At 44.5% G+C, this 22499-nt stretch overlaps 2 protein-coding genes across 3 annotated transcripts in view; one reads left to right on the top strand and one right to left on the bottom strand.

Annotated features, from left to right (window-relative positions):
- Window positions 1-6764: 6764 nt before the first annotated feature.
- CRIPTO (cripto, EGF-CFC family member) lies at window positions 6765-10316 on the bottom strand. The gene is made up of 6 exons (XM_069562186.1): window positions 10297-10316; window positions 9506-9558; window positions 9290-9424; window positions 8705-8819; window positions 8514-8623; window positions 6765-6877 (listed from the first exon to the last, which is right to left on the bottom strand). The coding sequence occupies exons 1-6, from the start codon at window positions 10314-10316 to the stop codon at window positions 6765-6767; spliced, it is 546 nt and encodes a 181-aa protein (XP_069418287.1).
- A 10839-nt stretch (window positions 10317-21155) lies between these two features.
- LRRC2 (leucine rich repeat containing 2) overlaps window positions 21156-22499 on the top strand; it is a 37649-nt gene continuing 36305 nt past the window's right edge. Inside the window, exon 1 of one of the 2 annotated variants that reach the window (XM_069562285.1) lies at window positions 21156-21393. The gene's annotated coding sequence lies outside the window, so the exon portion shown is untranslated. The remainder of the gene's footprint in view (window positions 21394-22499) is intronic. The other variant, XM_069562286.1, reaches the window with a different exon arrangement.

A 22499-nucleotide genomic window follows, 5' to 3' on the forward strand; every position in this document is an offset into this window, starting at 1 on the left:
TCTTTCTCATCACTCCACCTCTTCCCAGCAGAGGCCCCACCCAAGGAGGAGGCTTTTCTCCACCATGTGCAGGAAAGGGCTTGCTTGGCTTCTTCCAGGGCCAAAGGGAAAAGTGGCTCTTCAATAAGAATTATCCAATCTACTTCATGATCTCCAGGAGCATGTGTATCTATTGAGTACCTATGGCTCTGAGCCTCCTTTTGGCCATTTTTCAGTGGGCAGTTGGATCAACTCACTTCCCAGTGAGAGCACATGCCTCAGTGATTGATAGACACCAGGGCAAGGGCCACATCCATTTCAAAGAACATCAGTCAGGTCTGCCCACCTAGCAGTTTCAAGTTGGAAGGAGGCTGGGGACCAGTAACATGGCCAGACGGGGAGATGGTGCTGTCTTCCCAACTCTTCACTCTAGATGTAGTCGCTGGCCCTGCAGACCAGCGTGCACCGGGCAGCTGTTATTCCTTCTCCTAAGAAGTGAGATGAGGCACAGCTGAACTCAGAACTAGCTCCAGATAGCTGTGCAGAGTGACTGTTGCAGAGAAAACGATGAGCTTCCTATGTTTTCCTGTGAAAGGTTGTTGCTGAACCACGAAAGACGCCAGGATTCTTGGCCTCCAGAGGGGAAGAAAATCAATCCGGGAGCAGAGACGAGGATTGATTGCTCAGAGCTTTTATGTAATAAGGTTTTATTAAAGTATAAAAAAGATAAAGAAAGTTTCTGACATAGACATCAGAAGGGGGCAGAGCCTAGAAATTGACTCTCTCACCTGCCTAGAGTGCTCATCAGCTATTGCTATATTACCTGGTGCTTCTAACTTGGGGCATTTAGAAGCTCATGGAGTTACAAGGCAATTAGTTTTCTCTTCCTTTGTGGACTTCTCTTCTTCCCCTGCCCAGAGAGGAAGGAATCTTGGACTTGGGGTGACTCTGACCCTTGGTTAGGCTGTGCTTAGGCTGGCAGAGATGAAGCCAAGACCATCAACAACTCTGAGTGGAGACAGAGCCCAAGCTTTGAGGGAAGGGTCTTAGGCGAAGAATCTAACCAAGGCTGTGTTTTGTTGGATGGGGCAGTTGACATTTCTGTTTATAACTGGGATGTGTTTGTATAACTGGGATACACTTCGGAGTGGGAAACACCTTTTATCCAAATATCTCCAAGTACTACAGAAAAATAAACATCTTACTTTTTATGATTCCAGACAAAATTTGATTTTCTTCTCATAGCACATGGGTTTTATTTTGATGGCCTAGTCTGGTAAATCCTATAATAATATCAGTTTTTCTGATTGACGTTGATTACATGCTAATGTATCTAGTCCGTAGTCCTTGGCTTTTTTTCTCTCTGAATAAAAATAAACCAGAGTGATCTGGAATTAGATAATATCACACTTGTCTTCTGATTCCTACTGCGTGGAGGGCTTCCTGTGCAACTGGGGTTAATCTGTGATAGCTTAATTTACATCATGCGTTCAATGTAAGAAATAATTGTGTGGCTTAGAAGTGCTACATCACTTAGGAGAAGAATTGTGACCTCCCTCTTCTGCTTTCTTTTCTTCATTCTCCCCCCACCCCACCCCACCCCCGTCTCCACCGCCGATCAGCGTTGACCTAGTGGATGAGGTGGGCCAAGTCTCCTGGGAGTTGCAGAGGCACCTGGAAGCGACCACAGCTGGGGAGGGCCTTCTTCTCTGACCCATACTGAGGTCAGTTTTGTCAAACAGCATGCTGCCTGTTTTTCCTGTCTTTATCATCTTCCCTCTTGATGGGGATGTAGGAGATGGTCTCCAGAAGTGTTAATTGTCTTTAATGCAGCTGTTAATGAGAAAGGAGACGATAAGGAACCAGTCCCCTTCCTGCCTTCCTACCCCTCTTCTTCCCTCCCTCTTCCATCTACAGTATCTACAGAGCAGCTCTAGAGTCCCTGGAGGTTTGGCACCCAGGGGCTGAGGATGCTGACAGACCAGTGCGGGAGACAGACAGGAAAACAAATCAGGGTGTTGGAGTGTTATGGGATCTATGGGAGACCTGTGGGGGGATTCAGCTCACAGAGTGGTTCTTCCCCCACAGTAGTTGGAGTAGGGGTGGGGAGACAGGAATAGTAGAAAGAGAAGGAGGGGTGGAGGCACAGATCATAGTTATCACCCTCCTCCTTGTGAGATGCTTGTATTATACAGGCCCAGCTGTACCTCTGCCAAGGTGGATATTGCATTTTTTTCTTTTCCATTTGTGGTTTATTACAGGATATTGACTATAGTTCCTTGTGCTATATAGTAGGACCTCATTGTTTATCCATCCTAAATATAATAGTTTGTATCTGCTAGTTCCAACTCTCAATCTATCCCTCCCCTACCCATCCCCCTTGGCATCTTCTGTATGAAGATGCATCTACTTGCATCATACAAGTCTTCTGTATGTTTGTGAGCCTGTTTTATAGATAAGTTCATTTGTGTTATATTTTAAATTCTTTATATAGGAGATATGATATCGTATTTGTCTCTTTCTAAATTATTTCACTTTGTATGATCATGTCTGGGTCCATCCATGTTGCTGCAAATGGCATTGTTTCCTTTTTATGGCTGAGTAACATCCCATTGTGTTTATGTGTGTATATATATATATGCACCACATCTTCTTTGTCCATTCAGCTGTTGGACATTTTGGTTGCTTCCACATCTTGGCTATTGTAAATAGTGCTGCTATGAACATAGAGGTGCCTGTATCTTTTCAAATTTTGTCCAAATATAGGCCCAGGAGTGAGACTGCTGATTATATGGCAACTCTATTTTTAGCTTTTTGGGGAACCTCCCTACTGACTTGTTGACTCAGGAGTCCAAAGATCTGGTCCCTTACCTCAACAAGAGACAGCTCTGAAGGGCCATCCCAGCCCTGGAGCTCCCACGGCATCTGTTGAGGCCTGTTACACATAGCATCTCTGAGGCATAGCAACCGTGCAGTTAACTTCTTCCCGAAGGCAGCTCCCCGAAAGTGTTGTTTTCAGGAGCTCTTCCCAGGAAGCTCCTTCTGAACACTCACAGCTCAGCTCCTGGGAATCTGACCCAGGACTCATCCTAGAGTAACCATTTCCCCCTGTGCTGTGGTTTCCTCCAGCTTCCTTTTATTTATTGACGTTGTCATCACATAAATCTGTCCTGATTTTCACTGAAATAGAGACAGCCCTTCTCCATCTAACCACTCATCTTGAAGTCGATTTTTTTCCCCCTGTAATTTCATAATTGTCCCTGGCTAACTGCCTTGCTCTCCCATGAATACTTCCATGGACCTCACAAATATAAACATGATAACTAATTCTTGCCTTTAGTCTTTACAAAATCTTAACTTCCCGTTATACAATCAATTATGTGCAATTGTAGTTAGCTTAGAAAACAAGATGAAAATTTACCTCTACTTGGAAATAACCATTTCAATATTTTCATGTTTCTTACCTTTTATGAACTCTAGTTGAAGCTACACTATACTCTGCCTCTCTCACCTGACATTGTGTTTTACACATTTCAGGTCATTAAATATTCTAAAGATGGTATTTTAAAGGTGGTCATATTCCAAGGTTAAAGTTGAGTTCTTATGTGAAGTGAAGTCGCTCAGTTGTGTCTGACTCTTTGTGACCCCATGGACTGTAGCCTACCAGGCTTCTCTGTCCATGGGATTTTCCAGGCAAGAGTACTGGAGGGGGTTGCCATTTCCATCTCCAGGGGATCTTCCCAATCCAGGGATCGAACCTAGGTCTCCTGCATTGCAAGCAGACACTCAGAAGCCCTTCTCTGATATCAGACCTCTGGTTCAGCAACAGTGTTTTGAGTGAACCAGGGCAAGTCTGCCCACTTGGAATAACAGGGCCAGAGGGCAATATGCTTTCTAGCTAGTGTGGACCCAGGTGTGTCTTTATTGTTTCCCATGTGGACACTTCAAGAAGTCTGTAAGGCTTTTGAGGGTAGAATCTAGAGTCTTCTGCATCCCCTTGAACACCATTTCTCAGAATATTCTTTTGGTTCATGATTTTAGATAGCATACAGGTGAACATTATTATTATTCATTTTTGTTCTTTAAAATTTAGGGACTGGTATAAATTATTCAGGCTTCACAAATGCTATTGCTTTGGACAAGTAAAAAGCACTTAAAAAAAAGTGGATAGATATTCAAGATCACCAATGACTAGGGAAATGCAAATCAAAACCATATAAGATACTACTTCATACCCACTAGCATAGCTATTATGAAAAAAAGAAAATAAAAGCAGTGCCCAGAAAGCAATAGGGTGCAGGAAAATTGGAATATTTATGCATTGCTGATGGACGTGTAAAATGGTGAAGCTATTGTGAGAAACGTACAGTAGTTCTTTACAAAATTAAAACAGAATTATGATATGATCCAACAATTCCACTTGTGAGTCTATACATAAAAGAACTGAAAGCAGGGACTGGAAGATATATTTATACACCAATGTTCACGTCACATCATTCATAATAGCCAAAAGGTAGAAAACAAATGCCATTAATGGATGGATAACCAAATGTGGTATATACATATAATGGAATATTATTTGGCCTTTTAAAAAAAGATGAAGTTCTGACACATGGGTGAACCTTGAAGACAGTATACTAAGTGAAATATGCCAGTCACAAAAGGATGTGTATGACTAATTATGTGAGGTGTCTAGAATAAATTCATGGACACAAAATAAACTAGTGGCTGCCAGGGGCTGTGGGGAGGAAAAATGAGTTGTTATTGAGTTTCAGTTTGAAAGGATGAAAAAGTTGTGGAAATGGATGGTGGTGATGGTTGCCCAATAGTGTGAATGTACTTAATGTCACTGAACTTTACACTTAAAAAATAGTTGAAATGATAATGACTGAATATAAATTATAATTTAAAGCACAGGTGATGTGGCCCAAATAAGGTGGAATGTGAACTGTCCAAGTTTGGAGAACACAGTCCCAACAGTGTTCACATTATGCTTAGGGATCATAGCAGTTTCATGAAATGAGACAAAGCCTTATTTCAATACTCTGAAGTCTTTTTTTTTTTTTCATTTCTGGGCTAAAAATGTTTTAAAGTAATTTGTGGTAAATAGGAAGGTAGAGAAGAACTGTGACATTTGTTGAGGAACTTGTGTTAGAGTTTTAGTTGGTTCACTTCATTCTAACACGGTGGTGTAGTAACCAACATGGGTCAGACTAGGAAACTGGGTCCCATTGCCAGTAAGTGGCCAGACCAGCCCTCCCCACTGGGCAGCCCCCTCTCCAGCTCTGAGCTCTCTTGGTGGTATCTCTCACTGCTTCCTTCCTTATCCCATTTCACCTTCTGTCACTGGACATTGCAAAACAAAAAAGAAAATTCCACTCTTCTGGAATTTTGCATCTGTAGGGCATTCATTTGGAAAACCACAAATTATGGATCCAACAGTATGTAAATAATGGAAACAGACCTTGTCCCTCACAGCAGAGCACACACACCAAAGCCACAAACAAAACTGGGCACCACCTTGAGCTCTTGGCCTGTCCAGTTCCCTTATCTTTAAGCCTGTTGTAGTCATCACGGTCCATATGAAAACAAAAACAATACACCCTCACTGCGGAAAACAGAGAAGTGAGAGGAAAAATGCCACCACCTAGAAATAACCAGAGTTCACACATTGGTCAATGTACTTCCCACTTTTACTAGACAGAACAGATACATGTTTTTAAAACTGGCTTTACAATATATGGTTTTATCACTGGCTTACAACTAAACATACTGTGAACATCTTCTTTTACCACCATTGAAATAATTGCATAGTATAGAGAAATCATAATGTATTAAGCAATCTTTATATCTCAGGGGAATTTAGATAGTTTTTTTAAAGGAGACTTTATTCTTTTCCCCTGGGCTTCCCTAGTGGCTCAGAGGTTAAAGCAGACGCTGGAATGCAGGAGACCCGGGTTCGATCCCTGGGTCGGGAAGATCCCCTGGAGAAGGAAATGGCAACCCACTCCAGTACTCTTGCCTGCAGAATCCCATGGAGGGAGGAGCCTGGTAGGCTACAGTCCATGGGGTCGCAAAAGGTCGGACATGACTGAGCAACTTCACTTTCACTTTTATTCTTTTTACAAATCCTTCAGAAAACAGGTGCCCTTGTCTCATACAGCTTCCTATAGATGACAGAAACTTGCCCTTCAACTTAGCCTTTTAACTTGCTTCTCTGTAGCCACTGGATCAACCAAGACATTCATTTTATTTTCTCAAATCTCTCCCATTTGCTCCCACTTTTCTACCTAGTCACCCAGGATATATGCACACCTCCATCACTCTAGCACCATGTCTCTCACCGTGGATATCTGCCCCCTTCTTCTCCTCTGCTCCCCTCACAGGTCCTTCCTTTCCAAGATACTATCTTAACTGATGTCAATCAACTCCATTCAAAGCTTTATGCTCAGTTCCACATTGAGAGTAACCTTTAATAATCTGAATATAGAATTCATCTGTTTAAAGGAAATTATTTGTAAGCCCTTGGCAGTTACATGTATCAGAAACACAGGAGTTGGGCACAAGAGATGGCTTACTCTTTTTTTTTTTTTAACTAGTTTTTTGGAGAGGGCAGGGCAGAGGAAAGTAATTGGCGCTTCAAGGAAATCTTTTTAGGGACCACAGGGAAATCTATTCACTATTTCAAGGCAACTAACAAATTATCATCTCTCAGTTGAGACATTAGAGAGACAGCCTTTACAGGTCATGAAATCTGCATGACAAATGTTGAAAAGAAATGTGGGTTAATAATAACTTTGTATAGCAATGCAGATGCCAGGTAGCATAAGAGCACATGCAGACAGTGTTAATTCTGGAGTCCTGGAAGCTGTGAGGTGCTCATCCATCACATGGCCATCTGGAAGATAGAGACACTTGGTCATTAAAGGAGATCCCTCTGGCACTTTATCCTGTTGCCCACATGGGTGACTCATCCACATGAGCCCCAAAGCAGTTAGGGTCCAAGACTGAGTGCAGTGTGTTTATGGGATCAACAGTACCTACCAGTTACGTGCAGTCAGACTCCCCTGAAAAAATATTTTGACAGAAGACGCCACAGGCCCACTGGTAACTTGGTCTTTCTCAGACCTGGGCATCTAACCCTGCAGGTGAAGCCTATAATTGTTGGTGTGTGGCAGAACTTGGTTGGGGTCTAATGATAAGGAGGCAGCATATTTCAGGTCCCAAGTTCTGGGGAGAAAATACGGTCCCTACCTATCCATCCACACCTTCCAATCACCTACCCTGGGTCTGATGTCTATGTGTATTTGTGTGAGTGTATTCGTTACTCAGTCATGTCCAAATTTTTGCAATCCCATGGACTGCTGCCTGCCAGGCTCCTCTGTCCATGGACTTCTCCAGGAAATCTTCCCAACCCAGGAATCAAACCCAGATCTCTAGCATTGCAGGCGGATTCTTTACCATGTGAGCCACCAGGAAAGCCCACCTGGGTCTGATACCCAATGTAAATAGACAAGACAATCCCTGCCTGGATCAGTGTCCCATCTTGTACTCAATGAAGCATTTGTTTTCATTTTCAATTTGTTGAATATTTTCAATTTCTAACATCTGCAGGGTCAGGACTAGGAGAGGCCTCTGAACTAGGGTGGCCTCTGAAATCTGGCTTAGGTTGGGGTAGGGAGCAAACCCTCTCTTCTTGTTCTCCTTTATGTCCCTGCCCTTCTTGTCATTGTTTTTCTCAAATCAGTAAAAATCAATAAGGTGAAAGGGTTCTGAGACCAATCACCAGGGAGTGCCGTACAGGGACCTTTTAGGATCCATGAAAAAGCTCCAATGAAAGGAGAAGGGGGCTCAGATCCTCCCGTGGAATTTAAGTACAATACTTGAAGTTGGGTTTTCCCAACCCCACTCTGGGCTTCCCTTGTGGCTCAGCTGGTAAAGAATCCGCCTGCAATGCAGGAGACCTGAGTTTGATCCCTGGGTTGGGAAGATCCCCTAGAGAAGGGAAAGGCTACCCACTCTAGTATTCTGGCCTGGAAAATTCCATGGACTGTATAGTCCATGGGGTTGCAAAGAGTCAGACACGACTGAGCGACTTTCACTTGCAAATTAGCAGACGGCTGCCTTCACTTGCAATCCCACTCTGGGGTGGGCACTAACTGAGCTGCCCCCCTGGAGTCTGTCTGGGTCCCCCTGCCCAAAGAAAGGAACAGCAGAGAGCATCTCTTGGTATTTAAGAGGCCAAGACTTTTCTTGTTTATTTTCCTCTACAGAGTTTCACATCCTATAAAGTGTCAGGTAGACTTAAAGTAACTCTCCACCTGAAAGGTGGCACAACTAGCCACATACTGAGGAAGTAAATATCAAGGGTGCCAGGATGAACATCCAATCTGGAGTCCTCGATGCTTTTACAAGCAGACCTTTTACTGACAGCTTGCAGCAAGCCATGTGGTAAGAGGAAAGACCCTTAGTAACTAAGTGTCCACAGGCCACTAACTAACCGGAGAGGGCAAAAGAGGGGACCCTCTGCTTACCACAACCAGGTAGGAATGACTGAGGAAAGCAGCGAAGCTGGCCATGCCAGCATTTACACATGGAACACTTCCTGGGCAGCCAGGTGTCATGGGGCACAGACCCACAGTTCCTGAGGATGAATGGACATGCAGATTTTAAATCTCCACTTCTCCTCCCCTCTCCGCCCCCAGCCCCTTTTTCAAGGACTTACTCTTTGCGAGAGTCATGCTCACAGTTGCGTCCATAGAAAGAGGGAGGGCAGGCACAAAAGGACCCCAGCATGCAGGTTCCCCCATTCAAACAGCAGGTTCTGTTCAGCTCCTTACCTGAAATGTAAGAAGAGGTGGCTGAGAAAGGTGGAGGGACTGAAAAGTTCTCTTAAAAGGTTAATATGGCAGTAAGGACTTAATCTCCCCAAAGTGTTTGCAGATGTCTAAACATTGTAAATCTCACTGAATAAGACTCTGCTTTTTAGTGTTCCTTTGGCTACCTGTGCTTTTGAGCAGAGAAATCTTTTTTCATGCCCAAGCCAGTGGTGGTACCTGGAATCCCCACCGTGGTGGGATCAGGTGAGGGAAACTTGTGTTCTGCGAGAGAAATTGTGTTCTGTGGTGGGGTGGAAGGCAGTGTGAAGTGCATGCCTGTATTGTCCCCAGAATCAAACCCAGTCCAGCTATCCCTCTACCCAGCTCCAGAATCACTCTTTTAGGCGAAAGTGTAAAAAAGATACTCAGAAAACACATAAAGGACCACGATAAAGATACCAAACTGTACATCTAAGGCGGGTATGTCTTACTCTTTTGGATTCCCATGGATGCTACAAACTGGGAAGGCTGGTGACGAATTGCAGGCTCCTCTTGGGGCCAAAGGCCATCATCTCTGAAGGCCAGCTCTCCCTGTGACAGATCGGCAAGTTCAAGGCCGCCCAATCCTGAATGACAAAATTAACTCCTTGAGTCTATGTTCCAGCCACTTGAAAATTTCCAGTGATCAAAAGAACAAAGTCTCTTACCAGCGACTAATCCCAGTTCAAGTGCTCTGGAAAAGGCCATGATCAAAATCACACTAGGAAGAGGAAATCAGACCTCCATTAGCAAAACAAAGCAAATAAAATCCCTTTGAGTTAACACCACAGGCCACTAGGGAGAGAAATCCTAGAGCACCACTTTCCTCCCCCCACTCCTTTCTTTTTAAATGATTAATTTATATTAACAACCCAAAGAAAGATGATGAGAATAAAGTCCAACTAATTTCCAGCTCTTTCCAATATGTATCCTCACATGCATAAAATTTTAAGTGTCTTCTGCCTTCTATATCACATATTTTTCTCCTGCACCTAGTTTTCATAGTAATTTTAAATGGCTGGATGACATTCAGTGTCATTGACGAATCACATTTCACAAACTATTTCATTTACACCAGTCATTTAAAAGATGTTCAAGGTTAAAAAACATGTCCCGTTATTCTTAATGGTTTCCAAATATTGAAAACCTGTCTATAACTTCAACCTTCTCAGAAGTATATTTTAAATTTCGTTGTAATGTTGACCTGTTCTTACAAAAGAGGAGGAAACCACTAGTCATGTCATAGGCAGAGCCAGTAACCTGACTGAAGATGTTAAAAGCCAATAAAAAAGGTAGATGCAACTTTAAGTTCCAGGTCTTTTGGAAAAACAGCAGCATTGTTGGCAGCTTTTTAAGGTTTGAATGAGATGAAATAGAACAATGCAGAGGTACAGAACACGTTTCCTAAGCTGGCAAACTCTAGTAATAAAAAGTTCACACTCAAGATCGGTTTTCATACCTGTAAGAGAAGCGCTCCATCTTCCTCTGGTCTGTGGCCCCTAACAATTTAGAAGGAAAAAAATATTAACCCGGCTTTAATTCACAGTCATTGCCAAAACACCCACAGGAAAATGTTAATTTCTTGACGTGAAAAAGAGCATTTTAAAAGAAAAATATCCCAGGTGAGAAATATGCTTTCCCTCAAAGTTCTTAGAAGCAGAAGTCGGGCCGTCCGGCGAAACTAGGGGACTCCTCACGGGTCTGTCCTAACAAACGCTTGGACTATAACCTTCAGGGAGATTCGCCTTCCTCAGTCGCAAGCCCCGGGGTTGTGGGGACAACCCTCCGGTGGGCGGGGAGGCGGCGGCCCGTTCGCATTACAATGCTTAAACACTCCGGGGTGGAGGTGAGAGGCTGCGAGGCGGCCAAAGAGAATGGAAAAGGCCATTCTTGTAAAACTGTTGCTAATTAGCCCTAATGTCTGTATCATTAGTTTCGGGTTAAAAATATCAGATTTGCTGTTTAAAAAAAAAGGGCAAAGCAATTTCTGTATTGAGGTGGTGGGAAAGTATTGCTTTAATCAGGAAAACCGAAACACCAAGTTTGGGTCTCCTAAGGAGTTGATGTTTTGTTTTATTTCCCGAAATTTGCTTTCATTTTTGGTTTTCCCAGGAAAGGTGTATTGAGCCCGTGCTCGAGAAGGGTGTGTCTCCGGGGGTGGGAGGGAAAGGTGAGGACTCAGGGAAAGTTAGGGTTAGGACAGAAGTTCAGGGTCAGGAAGGGGTTCCTGCCCCCGCTGGAGTGAATGGGTGTAAATTCCAGGCGCACCTGAATTGCAAGCGAGGCTGGAAGGAAGCACAGCCGGCGCCAGGCGGGTGGGTGGGCTAGGGGAGGCGGGCAGCGAGGCGGACGGGGCCTGCGCCTTCCTGGTGGACCGAAGGCCGGGGCGCAGCCACTAGCGGTCTACACAAGGGGTGCCAGGCCTGCTCCAGGAAAAGGATGTAGAAACACGGCCGTCTAGCCTGGGAGGCCATTTCAGCTTTGCCACTGGGTTTCATTGCATTTTAGCAGTCTCCCAGGGCTCAATGTGCAGTCTCTTTCATCCCCTTAGTCTGCCCTGTCCTCCCTCCCCACCACGACACCACCGGAATTAACCCGATTTAGCTGTGTCCTGTATTACCCTAAAAGTATTTATTTGGTAATTTCAGTAAGCTCCAGATGCTGCTGCTGGAGAGGCCTGTCCCTGAGCCCTGAGGCCTCTTGAAACAGAACAGGACTCTTTGGGGACCTCCCAGGTATAAAAAGTGCCTCCGTGTCCCTTGTCTCCTGTTAGTCACACAGGAGCAGGCTCAAGCAGTTAATGATTAGGACAATAGAGTCACAGAATCTTTAGTTCCTCCCTGAAGGAGGCAGATAAGTGTCTGGTGCACATTCCTGAGCTGTGCTGCAGATACCAAAACTGCCACCAAAGGGAAAAGGCTAACTGCACGATGACCAGACTATAGCCATGACGTGAGCTGCTCCATCTTGAGCAGCACTGATTCTCTGAAAGTGAAAGTGGCTCAGTCGTGTCAGACTCTTTGTGACCCCATAGTCTATACAGTCCATGTACTTCTCCAGGCCAGAATACTGGAGTGAGTAGCAGTACCCTTCTCCAGGGGATCTTCCCAACCCAGGGATTGAACCCAGGTCACCCACATTACAGGTGGATTCTTTACCAGCTGAGCTACCAGGGAAGCCCTATGTCTGGCCAGCACGATTCCAAGAATTGGCCTCAAGAGAATGGGGGAAAAAAACTGACCCTGGAGTTGAAGATTAACTGGGCTTGAAACACTCAATATGACTCTGACACAACCTGCTACTTGGCTCTGACAGACCTTAGCCCGCAATACTTCCCTATTTCAAAGTGGATGAGGGTTTACTAACCTACTTTCTTGAATTTCCTCTGGGAGTGGGTCCATGCTTGAAGGAATCCTTAAATTGGAATTTTATCTTCTAGTCAAGGGGATCATAATTGGCATGATGAGTCTTTGTGAAATGATTACTTAAAACGTTACTAAAGAGATGCATCTTTTGGAGTCTCAGTGAGCATGTGAGGGAAGCAGAGAATATTTCTTATACCATGTCAGATCCTTCCACTCTAACAATTCTCTGTTGCTTATGTACAGCTTGAAATTACAGAAGACTTCTTCACCCTTTTCCCCTGGACATGGAAGGAAAATCTGACAGTGGGGGTTGTCACTGAGGAATTAAGACACTAACTAGGGACTGTCAGCAACTCAGCATTCCAAGGCTATTTCTTTTTCTTTCTTTATTTTCTTGGGCTGCACTGAGTAGCTTTGGGGCCTTAGTTCCTGATCAGAGATCAATCCTGTGCCCCAATAGTAGGAGTATGAAGTTCTAACCACTGAACCATCAGGGAACTCCTCCAAATCTATTTCTTCATTTTTCATTATGCCTGACTTCTACCATTAGCTTGGCTTAGCTTGCTGCAGATAGAGAAAGCTGTTGATGCATATCAAGATTGAAGATTAGTTTTTCTATAGGTCTTACTTCTATTCCCTACTCTCCAGTACTAGCTGACCAAAGATTTGTTCCAACCGCAAGCAAGACCTGGTGGCTACCTGGAACCTTGTGATGGGGACAGTCATCTCTGGATAGAAAAGACTGCCCCTTCCCCTGCACATAGCCCCTTCCTTTTTATCCCTGGGTAATCTCTGAGCAAACCTGGGGATTTGGTTCTTTGTGACATGAGTCTCTGTCTCTCCAGGGTTGCTGGCTTCCTTAATAAGGTTATCTTTCCTTTTACCTAACACTTGTCTCTCAGTATTGGACTCTAGAGCAAAGAGCTGCTGAGATGGATTTGGTAACACTTTCACCTAATACCTGAGCGCTCCAGATAATTTAATTTGTTATTAAATACATCCTAAGTCATGAGTGAAAGTGAAAGTGTTAATCGCCCATTTGTGTCCGACTTTTTGTGACCCCGTGGACTATAGCCTGCCAGGCTCCTTGGTCCATGGAATTTCCCAGGCAAGAATACTGGAGTGGGTAACCATTCCCTTCTCCAGGAAATCTTCCTGACCCAGGGATTAAACCTGAGTCCCCTGCATTGCAGGCAGATTCTTTACTGTCTGAGCCACCAGGGAAGCCCCTAAAGTCAGGAGTAGTTTCTAAAAATCATCTACGCCTAATTTCTAAAGTGAAACCCCTGCGCTTACCTAATATTGCCAGGCGCACAAATGTGAAACTTTTATCTAGTACTAAAATGGCCCCACTCTTCTGAGGACTTAATGAAATTCAGGTTCTTTTTGTCTTGGTGCAGAAGGAATTCAGTAAGAGGCAAAGTGATGGGTAAGAAGTATAGATTTATTAATATACTTTGTAATGAAGTTGCAGGATAATGGAGCCTGAAAGGATGGTCATGCCCCAGGTCTCAGGTGAGTTCCTGGGATGGGCCACCAAGTGAAAGTGCTTGGCTTTGAGTAGGAAGGAATTCAAGAGTGAACCATAGTAAAGTGAAAGCAGAAATACACATTCCACAGGCAGAATGCGGTCCATCTCAGAAGGCAAGAGCGGCACTGAATTGTTGGGGTGGTTAGTGGGAGGATTATCTCATCTATTTTGAGGAATTAGACCACTGCCTCCTTTTTGGCTTTCCCTCTCAGAACAGTCATGGTGCCACTGGATGTGTCATTTCGCATATGCTAATATATTTCAATGAGCTCATAATGAGGATGCTGCTGCTGCTGCTGCTGCTGCTGCTAAGTCACTTCAGTTATGTCCGACTCTGTGCGACCCCAAAGACGGCAGCCCACCAGGCTCCCCCATCCCTGGGATTCTCCAGGCAAGAACACTGGAGTGGGTTCCCATTTCCTTCTCCAATGCATGAAAGTGAAAAGTGAAAGGGAAGTCACTCAGTCATGTCTGACTCTTTGCAACCCCATGGACTGCAGCCCACTAGGCTCCTCTGTCCATGGGATTTTCCAGGCAAGAGTACTGGAGTGGGGTGCCATTGCATAATGAGGCTACTGGAAGTCAAATCTTCCACCATCTTGGGCCTAGTCAGCTCTAGCCAGTTTCTGATGTCTGCAGTTTTTGTCAATGGCTGTATCATTCTTTAAGGACTATGCTCTGCCCCCTTCCCGCGGCAGAACAAATCACAGCATCTGAGACCATTTCAGCATCCCTGTCTACCTGTGTGAATGTGACGAGTCCACAGGTGCTAAAGAAGAGTGGTTATTTGCTTCTACACCAGTGGTTTAATTCTTGGGGGAATTAAATTTTAAATGATTTTTATTGGAAGGTAGGTCCCCATCAGAGCAATGGTGGCATGGGATGCAGCCTGTTTACTTAAAGCTGGTAGTTACCCCACAGTGGTTGACTAATTCCTGCTGTGCTTCAGCTCCCTGTGTGGCCTTCCAACTTGTTTCATGTGTCACTCTGAGATTCCGAGGGAATGAGGAACTTGGCCTGAAGCTCTAGAAGCTGGATGTGGAGGAGGGCAGTGCAGAAGAGAAGGCCAACCATATAACTCAGGAGCTGCACAGAGGCTTAAAGAAAGAACAGTACATTCTCAGCACACCTTGTGCTTCCCAGTCTGCAACAATCCAATGTGCTAAGCAGATAACAGCATTGGCAACGTTAGCCTCATTTTTTGGATGAAACAATGGCTCCCATCTGTGGACTTACAGGTCTTTTCCACAGAGGCTGGGCAGGTCTGTGGCAGAACTGGCAGAGGGACACCACCCCTGCCCTGACACTTCCTTGTTTAAAGGGGCTCTTGTGGAACTTTTGGGACTTGGAATAGAACCCCTGGAAATCATCTCTTCATTTTCAGGAGAGAATCAAGGCCCTGAGTCTGGCGACGTTTGCATGACTGGTGTGAGTTCAGCCTGCAGCCCACACAGGATCTCTGCATACCCCAAAACTGGAGCTCACTGAAAAGATCTGTGTTCCCCAGAGGGACAGAGGGCAGAGAAAGTCTAGTGTATGCAGTAGACAGAATCTGGGCTAGGTTTTAAGATAGGAAGAGGATAAGGGGAGGGGAGGGCTGAAGTGTTTGAGTGGCTAGATATTTGGTATTGGGCTGGGGACCGATAGGCTGTTCATTCAAAAAGTATTTAATGAGGCTACCATGTTGCTGGTCAAAGGCTGGGCTCTGGGGACACAGTGATGAAAGGTGACCCCACTGCTCAGTGGGGGAGAAAGGACAGTCGTGATTGTAGTTGTGCTGCTGTCTCTGGGTGGGGAGTTGATTGACATCTCTGAGACAGTCACTGGACACCTCTGCTCGGTCACTGCTGAAATTGACAGAGGCCACCCAGCCTCTGCCCAGTAATTACTGTGTTAGAGACCCATGGAGGGTCTGGGGTTAGGAGATCCTGGAATGGGGGTTCCCAGTCACTGGCAGCCCACATTCTCTGTCAGCACCAGATGGCCCTGGTCTCAGGATGGTTCACTACTGCCCTCTTGTCGTCCAACCCAAGTCACTGTGCTGGTGCACAAGGAGGCCAAACAAACCTAAACGTGTATTGGGCACGTGAACTTGGGTTCAACAACACTCTGAGTTGTCTTGCATTAAAAACTGGGGCAAAAGAGAGTTGTGTGTGTTTAAAATATACAAGTAAGAATTTGACTTAAAACCAATCGACCAAGAGTAGTCAAAGCAAAATAATAATAATAATAATCCCAACAGAGATTTCCAGTGTCTCTCTCAGTTTCAAGGAAGAAAACACCTTTGGAGGTAGGATAAGTTTTTAGCTTTAAAAAGTCAATTCGACGTTTCAGTGGTTGAGACCGTTTAGAATGAAACCTTAACTGAAGTGAAGTTGCTCAGTCGTGTCCAACTCTTTGCGACCCTATGGACTGTAGCCTACCAGACTCCTCTGTCCCTGGGGTTCTCCAGGCAGGAATACTGGAGTGGGTTGCCATTTCCTTCTCCAGGAGATCTTCCCAACCCAGGGATCCAATCCGGGTCTCCCTTATTGCAGGCAGACACTTTACCATCTGAGCCACCAGGGAAGCTCAAATAGTTAATAAAAAGAAGAGCCATTTCTGCAGCACGATGATGAGGTTTAAGGTCAAAGCCTACTTTTTCACAGGATTCCTAGGGACAGTTGTGTGGCCCCCTCTGTCATTGTCTCCTCAGGCCAGAAGAACAATGAGCCAGGCTGGGGAACTTCAGCTGAGGGATGTAGAGGCTACCAAGCTCAGCACCCAGCGGCTTCCGATAAAACCCAAGTGACACCCTGGCAGGAGTGGAGCCCTTGCCCATTCACCAGCAAGTACATGGCTTCCTCTTTTCACCGGTTAACTTAGCAAATAGCCACTGGAAACCTCTTCTGTATTTGCACAGACCTCTGTGTGGGGTTCAGAAGAATAGGTTCTTGCTCCCAAATCTCTGCAGTCTCAGAAGGGAAGATTGTTCAAATGAGCCAATTTAATGCTATACTGTTGTAGAAACTGGGTAAGAGGGACAGAGAAGGCCTTAGGAGGAGACTCCTTGTGTGTGTGTGTGTACGTGTGTGGGGTGGAGGGTATATCATATCAATTTCTATATAGACAGAAACTATCTCATCAAGAAATACTTGCTGTGTTTCTGCATTTACAGTGAGCTCCCTTGAATGTATATCCTGGTGACTTTTGGGGAATATTTCTAGCCAGTAAACTTCTAGCACTGGAATTGCTTGGTTAAAGGGAGAACATTTCCAAATTTATTTTCCAAGAAGGTTGCGCTGGTTTCCTCTCCCTCCCTTTTCTTCCCTTCCCCACACATCCCCAGGTCCTTCACAGCTGGCTGAAACAAGCATCTTGTGCGAGGGTGCTAAGTCGCTTCAGTTGTGTCCGACTCTTTGAGGCCCAATGGACCACAGCCTGCCAGGCCCCTCTGTCCATGGGATTCTCCAGGCAGGACTACTGGAGTGGATTGCCATGCGCTCCTCCAGGGGATCTTCCTGACCCAGGGATTGAACCCAGGTCTCTTACATGTCCTGCATTGACAGGTGAGTACTTAATGACTAGCGCCACCTGGCTTGCAGGATCTGCTTCCTGACTGAGGCTCAAACCCACACCCCCTGCAGCAGAAGCACAGTATCTTAACCCCTGGACCGCCAGGGAAATCCCACAACAAGTATCTTAATTTTTGCTGAATCTGTTTGTGAAAATAGTATCCCCTTGTTGTTTGGATTTGCATTGTTGTTTACCGGATGCTTGTATTTCTTTTCCTATGAACTGGCAGGTGGTACTGAGAGGGCATTTGAACAGGAGTTTCCCTCATTTTGTCAACTCTGTTGTTAACTACCAGTTTCCTTGTCTTTCACCAGCCCCTCTCCTTATGCTGATCCCCCACACCAGGGGATCCAGAAACCTAGTCTTCTGGAAATCTCACTTCTGCAACCTCTAGAGCAGTGTCTGTCTGTCTGTGCTGGTTTCCTTTTGGCTAAATCTTTTTCCGTCTGCCGCATCTGTGGCTGACATGTTACCTTTCAGCCTTATTTTCTAAATGAGAAGGTGGGGTGGGCGTGGACTAGGTCTTTGAGAAGCTCCAAAGGAAAACAACTTGCGCCCCCTAGCCTGAGCTAGGAAATACAACAAAAAATACTCCCTGCTGACAACAGTGAAGGAAAAAATAAGTGAATCTTAAGTACTCTGCTGCTGCTGCTGCTGCTAAGTCGCTTCAGTTGTGTCTGACTCTGTGCGACCCCATAGACGGCAGCCCACCAGGCTCCCCCGTCCCTGGGATTCTCCAGGCAAGAACACTGGAGTGGGTTGCTATTTCCTTCTCCACTCTGAGCAGTGCTGAATTCTGGGCAACTTATTCAAGAGAGGTCACAATGTACAAGACAAAATAGTCTTGATGCAGTTACCAGAAACCATGTCAGGGTAGGGGCAATTCTGATTTAGACTTCTAAACATGGCCATGGTTTAGAATTTTCACCAAAATTTTTCTCTTTTCAATCAAATTAGTCAAATAGTTACTCTGCTGAGCACACTAGAGGAGACAGGATCTCCTAGATTGGACTCCTGTTCCTTTCCCACTTCCCCCAGAAAAGATGAGCCCAGTAAGTACCATTTTAGTGTTATCAAAAAAACTGCTGATGGGGAAGGAGCCATCATTTCCTGATGGCCCCCTGACCAGGTCGAGGTCAGTGGCCCCAGACAGACAGATAGATGGGCAGACAGACTCTTTGAAGGGACTTGGGAAGGTGAGCTGGGGTCCCACTTGGTTTCACAAGACGTGGAGGATCTCATTTTAAAGTGCTTCTTAAGTGGATTTTGTATCAGATTGCATTCAGACATTCTTCACAGCTCTTAATGGTTTTGAAATGGATGAAATGCAAGTGGAGGGACAGAGGGAGGCCAAAGTACAAAACCCAGGCTATATCAGAGACCCGTTAAAGTGCTCCAGGGAGAAGATTTCCTGTATGCAAATGACCCTGGGCACTTTGAGTTGCTCCCCACTCTGGAAACTCAGTTGATCCAGGATAGATATCTGAAGTACGGGAACTGTGAATAAATGATATTCTATTAAGCCACTGAATTTGTGAGAATTTGATACAACAATATAAGATGAATAGGTAAAAATTTTTTAATGAAGTATGTTCTACATTGATAAAAGTCCACAGGTAATTAAGGTTATAGGTTAGTGAATTATTCCAAATTCAGAACCATGGAACCACAACCCAGGTCAAGAAGAAGAATATTACCAGAACCCCAAAAGTCCACTTCCTGCTTTTTCACAACCACCACTCACTCCCTCTTCCTCAGAGCTTTTACTTTTTAAATTTCTAATCCCAGAGGTTGGATTTCCATGGTTTTGACCTTTTTATAACCATCAGTGTGCATGTATATCTGCTTCTTTTTGCTCTTCTTTGGTGAGAGTAATCCATACTATTTGCAGAAGCTTGTTCATATTCAATTGCTGTCTAGTATTCCATTGCAGCACCACTAATTGAAAAGATCATTCCTATAACACTGATCTATCATGTTATTTCATTAGCAATCAGTTGTTCATGTGTTTGTGTGAAGTGGGTTTTTTTTTCTTTTCTAATGCCTTATTCTCTCTTCTTATACCAATATCATTCTGTCTTTAATACTATAGCTTTATGCTTTATAATTAAAAAGTCCTTGATATTCAGCATAGTAAGTTATCTCCCTTCCACACTTCAGCTTATAGCAACTATTCTTGACCTTTTACATTTCCAATTAAGTTTTAGAACATTTTCTAAATTTCTAAAAATTTCTGCCAGGATTTTGATAAAAGCACATTGATCCTTTAGAATTCCTATCTGTGTCATATTGAGTCTTCCAGTCTCTGAAGATCTGTTTAGGCGCTGTTTAATTTCTTTAAGAAAATTTTTATTAATAATTTCTATATAGAGATATTATACAGTTTTGTTGGATCATTCCTAAATATTTATTCTTTTAATGTTAAAGTGAATGGTATCTTTTACTTCCATTTTTGTGGCACTAATTTTTATATTGATCTTGTATCCAATGCTCTTATTTACTTATTATATTAGCTAGCACTGCCATAATACATACAGAGATAAAGGGTCTTAATCAACAGAAATTGATTTCCTCACAATTCTGGAGACTAGAAGTCCAAGATCACGGCATTACGAGGTTTGATTTCTTCTGAGTCCTCTCTTCTTGGCATGCACATGGCCATCTTTTTGCTGTGTTTCCCAGAAATTTTACAAACTAAGAAATCTGACAGATATGAGAGATCAGATCATCAGTGATTATTTCATTATTCTTTTTCATAACACTCAGTTTTTTTTTAATTTATCGCATTAACCACAGTTTACCGTTGGATATTTAAATGCTTGTTTGAAGGACACTCTTCCAACAAACTGTGATATTCCAAAGGGCAAGATCCTGTTTAATTCACTACCAAATTCTTAATACCAAACATATTTCCAGGAATATAGTAGGCACTTAATAAATATTTGGTAAATTAATAGATGAATCCCTGTGGAAGAAAATACGTACGTATGAGAGATTTCTTTCAGTTAGTTTTATGATTGTAGTTTCCACTTTCGGTAATGATAGGAAAGGTAAATCAGATCTGCAGAAAACAAGTAAAAAGTTGGACAAAACAATTTTGAAAAACTGGCTTAATAATCGGTAGATCACTTGGATTCAATAACTAGTGCAGCCTTCCTGAACCCAGGGCGTTGAGCTCAGGCAGGACTGAGTGACTATGTCAAGGTCAACTTAGTATACCATTTAAAATGGTAGCTTAATTAAAATGCCAATAAATAGAAAATGTTCCATATAGAAAACAGTCCCTCAGAAATCAAACTATTTTCTAATTTGAGTTCTTATGTATATATTAGACGAAGGTGTTTTGCTGTTTTAGGGTGAAGGGTATGAGGAACTGTCGCCATGAAGGGGCACTGAGAGAGGTTGTCTTGGACATGATAACTGCTTATTAAGTGACTATCACATCGTCCCAATGTTGGATGTCAGGAAAACATATTTGCCAAATTAGTAAAATCTCTAGACAGAACCTAAACTGACATATGTTTTAGGAAATTAATTTCTTAATTAAATTAAGAAAAAAATGTAACGTGAAACCAAGATTTTGGACATCTGTTGCTTCAAATACCTGGGAAGAGGGGTAGGGGAGACCAGCCCTTACATTTCCTTGGTTATATGGCTTTCTTATCCTGCTTTTTGTTTGGTTCCTAGTTTAGCGGGCTAAGAACGCGGCACCCACCCTTGGCCTTCACTGGCCTGTTCTATTTAACACGCTTCAGGATTTCCAATGTCAAAAGGCAAGGCCGACTGGAGGGAGGTGCAGATAATCCCGGGTTGTAGGGCTCAGATTGGCCAGCTTGTCGGCTGCCCCGTGCCAAACCCTCCTCTCCCAAGTCTGTTTTGTCTCATGCCGGGCTGAGTCACATAGAATAGATAGATAGTTTATCAGCACATGTTCTACAGATCATATTATCAGCTTACAAATATAGCCCGTTAGCACACAGGCGGGCAGGCTCCCGTGGTCGGAGCGTTTCCGGCCGCAGCGTGTGGCTGCTGCGGTGTAAACAGGCAGGCTCGGATTCCGCTCAGAGAGCCGCGGCAGGGGTTCAGGTTTGCAGTGTGATCACGGGTAGGTGGGCGTGGGGGGGGGGGGTCAGTGCGCCGCAGCTCCTGAAACTGGGGGGAACTGTGGGGAAAGCGAGGGAGAGGGTGTGTGGCACCTGCGGACGTCGAGGGCGGGGGGGAGGGGGCAGTGCCTCCTTGTTTATGTCTGTTCCTGCTGTGCCAAGGCTTGAATGTAGATGCAGGCAAAAGACTCCGCATCTATCTGCGTTTTACGCACGGCCTGGAATTGAAGGAGAGCCTGTGGGCCGGCCTGTCCAAGGCGCGGGTCTGCTGGCGCCGGCTCCGCACATTCCTGCTCCTGCTTAGTGAGTTACTCCCAGCGGCACCCTTGTGCCCAAGGGTGAACTCAAAGCCTGCTGGTCCAAAGTGCTGTCGAGGGGAGATAAATCATCTTTGTTTGTGCTTCTTAAGTGCCAGGGAGGGGATGGTCAAGTGGCTGGGGAAGTCTGTCCTGCAGGAGGGGCTGGGGGTGAGGGTGGGAAAGTGACTGGAAACCCAGAGAACTGTCTAGTTTTGTAAGCAGTTCCACTGTCTTGGTGGCCCTTCTAATGACCAGATCCTCTCTGTTAACTCAGAGGCTGGATGTTCTCCCGAAGAACCTTCTGTTACCATTGCTGATAGAGAAAAAATCCCCACATGCTCACGTATTATATCTCCTGTGCTTATCTTATGTTTAATTGGGAACAATGTCTGTCTTAATTTCTTCTTTTCTTTAAATAACTGACAGCTTTTTGAGCTTTACTAGGTGTCAGGTACTGTCTTAAGCACTTGCCACAAATGCCACTCCCACTAATCCTATAAGCTCAGTGCTGCTGTTACAGCATGTTCGCATGAGAACACCGGGGTTCAGAGAGGTTAGGTGACTGTCTCAGGATGCAGGACTCCAGCCCTGCAGGCTGACTCTGAGACTGTCCTCTCAATCCTACCTGGAGCCTCTGCCTCCCATGGCCAGATTTTCTAGCCTAAAAAATTACCATAAAATAATGGGTGTCCCCAGGGGGAACGCTGATCAAGGGACATAAAATGTGACAATTTAGAATTTGGCTGAAATAGTGTGACTGTTGCGACTGGCCTCGCTTGAAGATTTAGCCACTATTTCCCCCACTGTTT

This window comes from Ovis canadensis, chromosome 19 (assembly GCF_042477335.2).
Source record: "Ovis canadensis isolate MfBH-ARS-UI-01 breed Bighorn chromosome 19, ARS-UI_OviCan_v2, whole genome shotgun sequence".
Lineage (NCBI taxonomy): Eukaryota > Metazoa > Chordata > Mammalia > Artiodactyla > Bovidae > Ovis > Ovis canadensis.

Bases quoted from the DNA above. Each gene is read 5' to 3' on its own strand.
- CRIPTO (XM_069562186.1), bottom strand. From the start codon at position 10,316: ATGGAGCGCTTCTCTTACAG. The intron at 9,425-9,505 runs GTAAGAGACTTT...TTTGTCATTCAG, and splicing joins TGAACTGGGATTAGTCGCTG to GATTGGGCGGCCTTGAACTT. The intron at 8,820-9,289 runs GTAAGACATACC...CTTACATTTCAG, and splicing joins ATCCATGGGAATCCAAAAGA to GTAAGGAGCTGAACAGAACC.